Consider the following 12,966-nt stretch of genomic DNA (forward strand, 5'->3'; position numbering starts at 1 on the left):
CACGCTGAGCCGGAGCGAGTACGCGCGGGCCTGATGCGAAATGTGTACCTAACATACACAATAACGACTCTCCAATGTACATGTGACAGTTACTTTAGTGGTAGAGCATTGCCCTGCCAAACCAAAGCATACGGGTTCGATTCACCGACCTGTCCCTTAATATTTTTTAAATTAACCCGTTCTATACTTTTCTAATTTAACATTTTAATTTATTAATAATATTATGACTATTCAAATACGTTAAAATAAATTACCAAATAAAACAGAAAGCACTAGGGTCACTAGAGACTTTCTCTAACCATGTGGCATCCCCTTGCCCCGAACATACGTATGTTCTAAGCCAATTTCACCAAAGTGGAAGTAGCTCAGAACGTACGAAAGTACGTTTTTAGTTTAGGAGTCCGTAACCAGCTTTTTTCGTATAGAGCACGCTCAATGGGTAATGACTAGGATGTTATCGAGGGAGCACACACTATACTCCTCATCTAGCACGCACTATACTCCTTGAACGACATCACTAAGATGTAGATCAAGGAGTATACTGTGTGCTACTCTCGCTGACTAACCACGCGCTCACCAGTGAGAGAGACAGCTATAGAGTCTCTGGTATAGCTTTGCTATCTCTTTCTCTTTTACACTGCCGAGCACTCGCGAATAAGAGAGACGCTAGTCTCTGGTAGGTCTGCTATTTCCTTCTATCTTTCTCTTTGTCTCTCTTTGTCAGTGCGCGTGAGAGTGAAAAAGACAGAGTTGTAAGCTCTCGGCTAATATTTGCTTTCTCTTTCTTGCCGGCGAACGCGCTGGCCGGTGTAAACCAGCAAAAAAGATAGTCGTGCACGCACGTAAAATGGCAACACAATAACAAATGCCTACTCATCTCGTATATAAATATTTACGCGATAAAAAGCAGGTTACGGACTCTAAAACAGAAAAATTATGTACGTATTTGGGCGAACCTTACTTGATGTCGGCAAAGGATGTTGAAGGGAGAGGGGGAAGAAGAAGGGCCGCTACGCGGCCTCGATCGTTCTTCCCCTTCTCCCTTCAACATCCTTCGCCGACATCAAGTGAGGTTCGCCCAAGATACGTAAAATACTATTATTATAGTAATTTATTATAGGAATGTTATACTACTATGATGAAAATCTAATAAGAGATTTTCCAAAACTATAATTATTTGCTGTCTATTTTTGTAAGTCAAATAAAAAAATTTTGTTATTTTATTTACAAATTATTTCAATGTTAAATTTTAAAGCACCTTAAAAGAGAAGAATTTTAAAGAAAAAAAGAAAACGGGAAAAAAATTGCAATTTTATGAATTCGTACCTTATAGGCTTGTTAACATTTTTGAGCTCAACGTGCAAAGGCTTTCCGCTGTGTATGTGAAAAACAAAGAAAGCAAGATCAGAGAGCGCACACGAGGTAAGACAAGATGTTAGTCCTTCTTTTTTTTATATAAACCTTTTTTTACCTAAACTGTGTAACTTGCTTTTTTGGATAGAAATTCATAGAAAATTTCAGTTGCTACGCTGAACATAGTTGTTTTCAAACAATCAGAAAGCTCTCATTCTGCTTTCTTGCCGTTTTCTAAGAAACTAACAAAACTTAAGAAAAGTGAAATAGAAAATAAAAATATATGGCCAACCATTACATTATATTTATATATTCTAGAGAATATTATACACATATTATGCTTTTGACAAGCTCAGAACTAGTTCATTCTTGTATTAACTTTTACTATCATCGATTTCGTCGTCACTGTAATCGTCATCATGAGTGTGTGTTACGTTTTGTGGAGTAATTGGTCTCATATGAGGTACTCCATCATTTCTAATGGCATTAGTAGTACCTATCTGAAAAAGGAAAAAAACATATAATTTTTATTTTTATTAACGCAAATTATGTTACGATACATGCGATTTATATTCCGTATCTATAAAAATAGCAGTAGTGAATATGTCACAGTAGACAACACATTAAAATTTTCAATTTTATTTCGAAAATTAGCCCTGAGTTCTTATGTTATTTTAAAACATAAACCTTACAGTCCATTAAAGCTTAATATCGTGTATATTTTTATTACGTATAGAATTTCGGGTCTAAAAAAAATTTGATAAAATAGGCTCCAATGATTTTTTTCTTTCGAAATAATTTTGGTTGTAAAATAATTCAAATTAAATTGTGCAATTATAGGACACCCTTGCGAATTAAAAAAATTTCCGGTAGAGGGCCTAGTTCTTTTGTAGAAGTGTATTCGCCTTTACGTCTGATACTTTCGCTTCAATGTCTCCTTTTCCAACAGAGTTGAACTCATCTTAAGTCACCTGACTTGTGACACTCGATTTATCTTAGGTGTGAGTGACCTAATGCTTAATCCGACTAATCCCCTAGATAAAATAAGACTTAATCCGTGATAGATCTGTTAAACTATTAGGAAACGAAATGACGGCGAATATAATTAATAATGTTTAATTTAAATAAACTACAGTCTTTTTTGCGGGCCGAAAGACTAACGCTCGCGAATGGGATTTACAATGATTAATAATAATACGGGGAGAAACAGAGAATTTGAACTTTTGCCGCGAAAACTAACGGTCGGCGAGAAAACAAAAAATAACGCTCGCGATAGACAAAATACTTTCACTTGTATGTTCTCGCGCAATATAAGGAAGGTGCACCTACCCTACGGTGCAATTACAGTGATCAGATAGTTGAAAGGTGCTCCTCGAATCCAAATCAGCTGCGCTGCCTCGCAAGTAAATATCTGCTACTTCAGTTGCTGCTGCGATAAATGCTGCTGCTGTGATGTTTCTTCGCTACATTCGTACTCGACATTCGCTCTAGCATCGCGAGTGCTACCGAATTGTGAATGTATCGATTGATCGAATTGACTACTGTTGCAGCAGTAATAAAAAAGGAAAACTTAACGCCAATAACAACAGGCAAACCTACCTACTGGCCCTCAGATATAAATAAATTACCGGATATCATAGATTTCGCAATTATGAAAAGACTATGCCCTAAACAACTAACAGCTGGATCGTGTCTTGACCTAATCTCAAGTAATTCCCCAGTTATTATAAACCTCTACTCAACAATAAAAATAGACTAAAAAATAGCCTTATGTATAAAAAAACAAATTGGGATCTTTACTGAGTAATATTAAATGATAAAATTACATGTAACGTACCACTATAAACAGAACAAGATATAGATACCACGATTGAAAATTTAAATAATAACATCTATACAGCCATTAAAATGCAACCCCTACGTACTCGATAAAACAAAATAAAAAACAAATAAATTCCAAAGTAGTAACAGATAAAATAAGAGAAAAAAGAAAGCTGAGAAAAATTTGGCAACAGACTTATTATCAACGTATAAAACAAAATATAATAGGTCTATTAAAGAACTTAAAAAACTTCTTTGCGACGAAAAAAAAGGAGAATATAAACAATTATCATACTAACTTAACTGCAACTGAAGCTACTGATTATTCGCTCTGGAAAGCCACTAAAAAAATTAATCAACCACAAAAATTCTCTCCTCCTATATTAAAAAATGATATAACGTGGGCTAGAACAAGCATTGAAAAAGCTAACACATTTGCTAAACATCTAATAAATGTTTTCAATCCTTCACGACGTAGAATAGCAGAAGTAAAAGAACAAAATCTATTGAAAACGATGCAATACAATAACAATAAAAATCAACTAACTAACAATACTAAAGTAAAAGAAATAAACCACATAATACGTCATTTAAAAAATAAAAAGAGCCCCGGACATGATAATTATTATATTATAAGTATTACTGGCTATTAGGGAAAAAATCTAAACTTTCTGTTTAGTTTCAATGCTAATAAATAAGATGATAATTAAAAGTCTCATAAAATAACAAACAAAAGGGAATTCAAGATTAGGATGGGAAGGCGTGTGCAATTTATAATAGATACGCTGAGAATTAATATAACTAGTGATTGTAATTTATTCAAGAAAACAAAAAAATGAATGAGAATGCGTTATATTTAGCCAGCATAAAAAACATTGGCACAGTAAATGCAGGTAGAGAGAGAGCCATAAAATAACTATATGTATATATATATATATCAGTGGTCAATTGAGGCTCGTAGAGCCTATGACGCTTCGCACGCTTGAATGGCCATTCAGGTAAATTTCACACTTACTCGTCCTCGCAGGTGATTTAGAAGTAAGGTGTTGCCCCATACACACATACGGGCGCACCGCAGCCCCGACGTCTCGGGCATACACACGTACTGCGGTAACACCTAAGTTGCCGAGCTGGTGGGTAGAGTTGAATCCCGGGCAGCACCTCAGGGACGCGCGGACGTCACCAGCCAACGGAATTGGCCCTTACTATCGATGATGATCACACACTCAACCTCTTTAATGACAAAACCACACTCGATCACTCTCAGAACACACAGTTTTCGTCACTCGGTGATTACCCAACAACAGTTCAGGAGCAATTCGGCGTTCGCGCACACTCACACCTACAGAGTTGTAGAACTAAGAAGTGGCGGTGTCGTCCAAGCACCGTTAGTTGATGCAGGCGTGGCGCAGAACTTAGCGAGATACGAACCGGCGAGGATAAGCAGAGTTAACCGTGCTTAGTTGTTGAATGTTCAAACTGAACTCACTAACAATACTCGATTTGACATCGAGGGAACTGAGGGAAGCACGGAAAACTCTTCCCTACTCTCTGGGCCCATTCCCTGTGGGCGAATCAGAAACCAGCGATTTTATGGCGCGCGTCGGTCATCAAGCAATTTGGGTTTTCCCAGGCGTGCTGAGACCGAGAATTGCTCGGATTAAGCATATGTGTTTCGCTCTTATATTTTTGGAAAACATCATAAATAGCGGACAGCAATTGGAGCTGTTTAACAGACGAAAGACATATGCAACGCGGGTTGTTAAGGCGAACGGACAAAAGTGCTCGAAACCCTCTAATCGCACTCATTCCTAACAGACTTCATGCAGGCCGGCGCGGCATTCGTGATGATTTACGGACCATCGTTGGTTGTTTTATATTTTCTGCTCTCGAAGCATCTTTTTACACATGCACACACTCTCTCTTATCCTTGAAGCGCAAACGGCGCGAACACTTTCAATTAAAAATAAGCTTCTTATATATAAGTTAATAATTAAACCAGTTTAGACATACAGCATACACAGCTGTAAAATCAAGCATAGACATAATAGAAAGAAAAAAAAGAAATTTCAAAACAAAACTATAAGAGCCATTACTGATGCACTTTGGTTTGTCACCAACGATTACATAAGAAAAGACGTCAACATAAACACTGTAAGAGAAGAAATTGAAAGAGCTCGCCGAAAATACATCAACAAGATAAACGAACACTCAAATAAATGAGCAAAGAAGCTAATACACACAACACCGATATTTCGAAGATTCAAAAAATATAAAACAGTGTTTGTACAAAGTTAAACAAGCATGATATTAAAGTACTGGTACTAATCAGTGGGGAAGTAACTTCGTGTAATTAAAACAAACTTTTTGTAACCATTTAAAGTAATTGCAATTATAACATTTGCTTATTGCCCGATGACAGATTGTAAATACATATTGCAACGGTAGTCGATTCGATTAATCGATCCATTCACGATTCGGTACACTCGCGATGCTAGTACGAACGACGAAGAGAGAGAGAGAGCGCGCGAGAGTTTGAAAAGTTCAGTTAAGCCTCAGCTGTTACTTGTATAGTACCACCAATGATTTTGCACAATGTTTCGCCGTTTTTACAAAGTTTTCCTGGATTGTTTGATACGTGCGAGTGTAGCGAAGAAACATCACAGCAGCAGCATTTATCGCAGCAGCAACTGAAGCAGCAGATATTTGCTTGCGAGGCAGCGCAGCTGATTTGGATTCGAGGAGCACCTTTCAACTATCTGATCACCGTAATTGCACCGTAGGGTAGGTGCACCTTCCTTATATTGCGCGAGAACATACAAGTGAAAGTATTTTATCTATCGCGAGCGTTATTTTTTGTTTTCTCGCCGACCGTTAGTTTTCGCGGCAAAAGTTCAAATTCTCTGTCTCTCCCCGTATTATTATTAATCATTGTAAATCCCATTCGCGAGCGTTAGTCTTTCGGCCCGCAAAAAAGACTGTAGTTTATTTAAATTAAACATTATTAATTATATTCGCCGTCATTTCGTTTCCTAATAGTTTAACAGATCTATCACGGATTAAGTCTTATTTTATCTAGGGGATTAGTCGGATTAAGCATTAGGTCACTCACACCTAAGATAAATCGAGTGTCACAAGTCAAGTGACTTATAGTGAGTTCAATTCGGTTGGAAAGAAGACACTGAAACGAAAGTATCAAACGTAAAGGCGAATACAGGTATAACTATACGTGTTTAACGGAGCGGCGGTTAGCCCGGCATCGTAGTAGTTTGTTCGTCAATAAATTTCTATTTGTATTAGATAACCCACCCCGTTACAATATTTACATGTAAAAATATTGGTGGTGGGAGAATACTCAACTGCTTTGATTTTTGTCGTGCATATAAGACAATCATAATCAGCCGTGGGAGTATTTAAAACATAATGGGGGGAGTAACTGAAATAATAGCGATTAGTGCGGAGCAGAGACGTGGAAGTGTATTAATACGCGATCACGATCGTACTTGCGCTGTTTTTTCATTCAACATGCAAGGTACTTAAATCAGTCAATGGCAACGGAAAAGCCGCAAGCGATAGCAAGTTGTTGACAGTGGTAAGCTGCAACGGCTTATTTCATTAATATCATCGATTACACAGGTTTACAAAAAAAAAAAGAATGTCCGAATCTTATGTCAGACCATACTTTTCTTATGTATTTTTTGACGCTGAATTGAAAGAAATTTTTAGTTTTGCTGTATCACGTCAGGATTTTTCCAAAAATACAAAATATGTCAAAAAAGTCGATTATTTTTTAAGAAAACGACAAACCTAGGACAATATTCGAGATGAAAAAAAAACAAGTATGTAATACCACTTAATACAATCAGAATAATAAAGCATTAATCTTTTATTCAAAAACTTCAACTACAACGCGGGCTTTTAATTCTATTACCTCATAACACTACCCCTAACAAACCGCAAGTAGGCTCACTCACATAACCCAGGGAGCAGCAAGTTTAATTATCGAAACAATATGGTGCAATATAGTTAGGTGGTGATTGTTGAATCATTTACTCTTTCTTCAACCAAATGCGTGAATTAAAACTCATTCCTAGTCTTTTAAAACCCACAACAGCATTTTTAACCAACCAGGAGCTAGCTTACTCATTTAACCGAGAAACTAATTTCAAGTCCCTTCCCTTAACAATCGATAGACTAAATAATGTGGTAAGCCCTCTTGCTGGTCACAATTGTTTTTATACTTTTATCTTTACCCATGAACAACGCCGTGGATGTCATAAAAATATGTTCCCTTTGGGGTGTTGAATTAACGTGAGTCCCCTCGCCTCTCATGATCAGCGTGATGGATTAACGTGAGCCCCCTCGCCTTTCACGATCGGGGTGCTGGATTCACGTGAGTCCCCTTGCCTTTCAAAATGTCATAGTCTATATCTATTTTTTCTCTACGAAAGATCTTTTCATTGATTTTCGTTTATAAGATGATCTCTCTTTAGAGTCCAACAGTAATATGATAAGATATTTTTGTCCCAGAAACCTTGATAATGCCTTTCGATTTCTTTTAAATCTTGATGAGCACGTTCTCCATGCTCTTTACTTACGGCTCCAAGATTTTCCGGAAATCTTTCTAAATAAGAATATAAGAAATGACCTTTTAAGCTCATTAAACATCCCAAGTTTTTGAAGTTGTCAAGCATATTTTTAACAATTTGTTTATACTGAGAATCTTTATTATTTTCTAAAAATTGAGTGACTACTTCTCTAAAATTTTTCTAAATCTGTCATTTTTTCTTGAAAAACTAGAACTTTTAACAATTCTCTTATCTGTGCTTAACATAGCTCTTATAAATTATTTTATTAAACCTAACTTGATGTGTAATAATAGTAATACAATTTTAAAAGTATCAACTAATTGTTTTTAAATAAGATTTTTATCAGGTTTTAACTCTTCTTTTATTGGCCAATTTTTTTCTATATAGTGCTGTTCACGACCACGACTGTCCTATTCGTAAGTAAAACAAAAATACTTACTAGGGAACCACCCCAACCCTCCGACTCCGATTGTTCTGCAATTGAGATATGTTATAGTTCATAAAAAAATAAAAGACCCGTAATTTTTTTATCGGCGGAAAAAGCTTTTTCCCAATATATCTTCAATATAATCATGTAGCTGCTTCTCTGCATCGTTTAATATAGGTATGCTTTCTACAACCGCACTTATGTGGAATGTTTTCAGTAATTTTTAAATGACGTTGTGAATTTCAATTACCATTTTAATAAAATTTTGATATTCAAAAACGTAGATGTAAAGCAAAGTTCTATTACTAATTTACTGAAGTATGGTGATCGAATATGCTTATATATACTGTAAGTGAACAAAACATGTTTTGAAGTTGGCACCACACAAACCGATATCAAATCAAGGTGCCCGAGGTTCCTCCACTGTTAAATCTTGGCTTAACACATACGTCAACGATTGCGATCTCTATCAAGGAAAAAAACAGTTGCAGTTCCAATCTTACTATTTAAACCACATGAACCGCATTCGTTGATTATGGTTTCTATTAAGGAAAAAAACAGTTGCAGTTCCAATCTTGCTATTTGAAACAAATGAACCGCATTAGTAGATTGTGGTTTCTATAAAGGAAAAAAACAGTTTCAGTTCCAATCTTGCTAATTAACCACATAAACCGCATTCGTTGATTCTGGTTTCCTCGTTATGCCACAGTTTCATTTTGTTTTGCAATGCACATAGTGTGTTTAAGGTGGAAAATAAGAGTAACATAATCTCATGTCAGTATTTTTATATTGGCTATAACCGCCTCGCGAAATACGTACATATTTTTTCGCAATAACATAATAATCGAATTTTCTCAGGGATATAAGTAATATTTGTTGAACATAATGATTTAAAAATGAAATTCCTCGTAGCTATTTTGAACTTCAAAAATATACATGATTTCGTCGTTGCATTTGCAATTTCCTACCTATACATAATTATACGTAATTAATTAAACGTTATCTTCTACAAAAAATGTGCATATGTCCTTTTATTTGAAGAGACTATAAATATTTTGAAATCGTGATTATGAATGATAGGGAGCTAGGTTAAGATTTCAGAAAATTGGAATGCAGGAGTTCGGGATTACAGAGTGCCAGGATAACCAACTCGAGGGTTAAGGAAATTGGGGTGTAGGAGTTTCGGTTTAGAGCGTGGAAGGGTAACCAGCTTGACGGTTGATGAAATTGGAGTGTTAGAGTTCGTGGTTAGAGCGTGGCAGGGTAACCAGCTCGATGGTTAATGAAATTTGGGTGTAGGAGTTTCGGTTTAGAGCGTGGAAGGGTAACCAGCTTGACGGTTGATGAAATTGGAGTGTTGGAGTTCGTGGTTAGAGCGTGGCAGGGTAACCAGCTCGATGGTTAATGTAATTTGGGTGTAGGAGTTCGGAGTTAAAGCGTGGCAGGGTAACCAACTCGAAGGTTGATGATATTGGCATTTAGGAGTTACGGGTTACAGCACGGAAGGGTAACTAGCTCGACGATTGATACAATTCGGGTATAGGTGTTCGGGGTTAGAGCGTGGCAGGGTAACCAGCTCGATGGTTAATGAAATTTGGGTGTAGGAGTTTCGGTTTAGAGCGTGGAAGGGTAACCAGCTTGACGGTTGATAAAATTGGAGTGTTGGAGTTCGTGGTTAGAGCGTGGCAGGGTAACCAGCTCGATGGTTAATGAAATTTGGGTGTAGGAGTTCGGAGTTAAAGCGTGGCAGGGTAACCAACTCGAAGGTTGATGATATTGGCATTTAGGAGTTACGGGTTACAGCACGGCAGGGTAACTAGCTCGACGATTGATACAATTCGGGTGTAGGTGTTCGGGGTTAGAGCGTGGCAGGATATTCAGTTCTAGGGTTGATGAAATACGGGTGTAGGAGTTCGGGAATAGAGCGTGGCAGGATAACGAGCACGAGGGTTAATGAAATAAGGGTGTAAGAGAGTAGGGTTGGAGCGAGGCAGGCAACTAGCTCGACGGTTGGTGAAATTAGAGTGTAGGAGTTCGTGGTTAGAGCGTGGCAGGGTAACAAGCTCGAGTGTTAAGAAAATTGAGATGTAAGAGTTCGTGGGTAGAGTGTGGCAGGGTAACCAGCTCGAGGGTTAAGGAAATGGAGATGTAAGAGTTCGTGGGTAGAGCGTGGCAGCGTACCCAGCTGGACGGTTGTTGAAATTGATGTGTAGGAGTTCGTGGTTAGAGCGTGGCAGGGTAACCAGCTCGAGGATCAATGAAATTCGGGTGTAGGAATTCGGGGTTAGAGCGTGGCCGGGTAACCAGCTCGAGGGTTGATGAAACTGGGATGTAGGTGTTACGGATTACAGCGTGGCTGGGTAACCAGCTCGAGGGTTAATGAAATACAGGTGTAAGAGAGCGGGGTTGGAGCGTGGCAGGGTAACCAGCTCGATGGTTAATGAAATTTGGGTGTAGGAGTTCGGGGATAAAGCGTAGCAGGGTAACCAGCTCGAGGGTTGATGAAATTGGCATTTAGGAGTTACGGGTTACAGCGCGGCAGGGTAACCAGCTCGACAATTGATACAATTCGGGTAAAGTTGTTCGGGATGATCGCGTGGCAGGATTATCAGCTCGAGGGTAGATGAAATTGGAATTTTATCTTATGATTTTTCGTAACATTCAATATACCAAGGTTACAATAAATCCGTGAATTTTTTTCGTTCTTTATTTGTAAGGTATTCACCATACATCATACAGAAATGATTCGGATCGTTACAACACTGACTCATTTTTTCAATTTTTAACCCAAAATGTTAACAACGAAAAAATAAATTTACAAAGTGATCATAAATAAAGAAAATTAAAACTATCACTATCAGACCACTCTAGATACAGAACTTTGCATTAATTATGAATGTTTGTAAGTATATTTACAAGGTTCAGGTTTGTGGTTTGAAAGTTCGAGGCCTTGAGATTTTTTGGTTTTTGTTAGATAAATATAGGATTTGTGGGTTATGGCTTTGAAAACATAGATATTAGAAAAGTAGATTTGGAGTTTATAATTTATCGTTTCAGCGTTCGTAAGCTTATGTATATTAAATTGGGTGTCCTGATGTTAAGCGGTTTTAGATTTGTGGACTTAAATGTGGTTTTTTTTGAAATTGTAAATTTAGAATTTGTGTACTTGAATTGTAAATAACTTCGATTTTATTAAATTGGAGATTTGTGAGCTTGAAATTATGGGAACGAGAGTTTAAAGGCTTCTCATTGATTAATTTGAGCTTAGCAGGTTTGGGTTTCTGGGTAAAAGTTTACAGACATATTCTATAAAATGCTAAATATATTTTTATTGAAGAAATAATATGACGAGATATTTCATAAGCTGAATAATAGGATAAGATTGTAGGCTACTCACAACAAACTAAAAGCAGACTATCACACATAACTCTACTGATAGTATTGAACTCATTTTTTTATTTAAAAGTAGAAATTAAATTTGCTGTTTCAGAGTTAGCATGCTTAAAGTATGTTAGAGGTAGTGTAATAGAATCCGAGCGCTAAGGGTATTGAGATTGTTTTTATTTATCAGAAGGTAGGTTTATTATGATTAAACTTGATTGTTACCAAGGCAACTTGCGATTAAATACGTTTTTACCTTGTTAATATGAGTGAGCCAGCTTGTGGTTTGTTTGGAATAGTGTTAGGGGGTTGAAGAGTTCGGAAAAGGTATTGAGATAGATTTAGTTAATCAAAAGGTAGATGGTTTAACATTCTACCTAAACTAAACTTGATTATTTCATAAAAAACTGTCGATTTAACTTGCTACTCTTTGGGATAAGTAAGTAAGCCTGCTTATGGCTTCTTAGGAGTGGTTTAAAGGGTATCCAGGGTTAGGAGTAGATAGTAAGGTGCATTTGGTTAATTAGAAAAACAATAGTTTAAATCTCTCACCGTATTATACGAGGTCTGTCCGAAAAGTATCTGGCCTACGTTTATATCTTCGATATAAGTTCCATATTGTTCGAGCGACCTCTACGGACAGAAACGTCAACAGTAAAGCCTCACGAATCTATTGGTTACTTACTGACACCTGCCGGACGTATAGTTCATGCGCAGCGTGTCTTTCTTTACAGTGCCTTTTTCGCGTTCGTCGGATTTTGATATTGTCAAAAATGACTGAAAAACAAGATGAACGAATTTGCATCAAATTTTGCTTTCAACTCGGAAAAACGAGTTCGGAAATATTGAAATGCTGCAAAAGGCCTTCGGACGCGAGTGTATGAGCAAAACACGAATAAAAGAGTGGTATAAACGATTCAAGGATAGACTTCTGTCGATAGTGATTCTTGTTCCGGCCGACCTTCGACGACAAAAACCGTAGATAATATTGAGCGGGTGCGACTTGCAATCGAACAAGATCGTCGTATGACTGTGCGAGAACTAGAAGAAGACCTTGGGATACCAAAAACTATCATTTCCGAAATTTTAACCGAAAATTTAGGAATGAAACGCGTGTGTGCGAAATTCATCCCAAAATTGCTCACAGCAGAGCAGAAGAACATTCGCTTAGAAATTGCTCTGGACAATCTGAAAATGGTCACTAATGATAATGTTCTTAGAAAAGTTATTAGAGGTGATGAATCATGGGTTTATGGTTATGATCCTGAAACAAAACAACAATCTTCACAGTGGAAGCATTCTGAATCGCCAAGACAAAAAAAAATACGTCAAAGTCGGAGCAATGTTAAGTCAATGTTGATTGTTTTTTTCGATTGTGAAGGTGTTGTACATCAC

At 37.2% G+C, this 12,966-nt stretch overlaps 1 protein-coding gene across 4 annotated transcripts in view; it reads right to left on the minus strand.

Moving 5' to 3' along the window:
• Nucleotides 1-1,646: 1,646 nt before the first annotated feature.
• Nucleotides 1,647-12,966, minus strand: part of LOC131675023 (cytosolic purine 5'-nucleotidase) — a 678,819-nt gene continuing 667,499 nt past the window's right edge. For 3 of the 4 annotated variants that reach the window (XM_058953825.1, XM_058953835.1, XM_058953853.1), the window contains one exon: nucleotides 1,647-1,853. In XM_058953825.1, coding sequence (XP_058809808.1) covers nucleotides 1,728-1,853 — 126 coding nt within the window. In that variant the 3' untranslated portion in view covers nucleotides 1,647-1,727. The remainder of the gene's footprint in view (nucleotides 1,854-12,966) is intronic. The other variant, XM_058953843.1, reaches the window with a different exon arrangement.

Source organism: Phymastichus coffea, unplaced genomic scaffold, assembly GCF_024137745.1.
Source record: "Phymastichus coffea isolate CEN01 unplaced genomic scaffold, Cenicafe_Pcof_1.1 PCOF00001, whole genome shotgun sequence".
NCBI lineage: Eukaryota > Metazoa > Arthropoda > Insecta > Hymenoptera > Eulophidae > Phymastichus > Phymastichus coffea.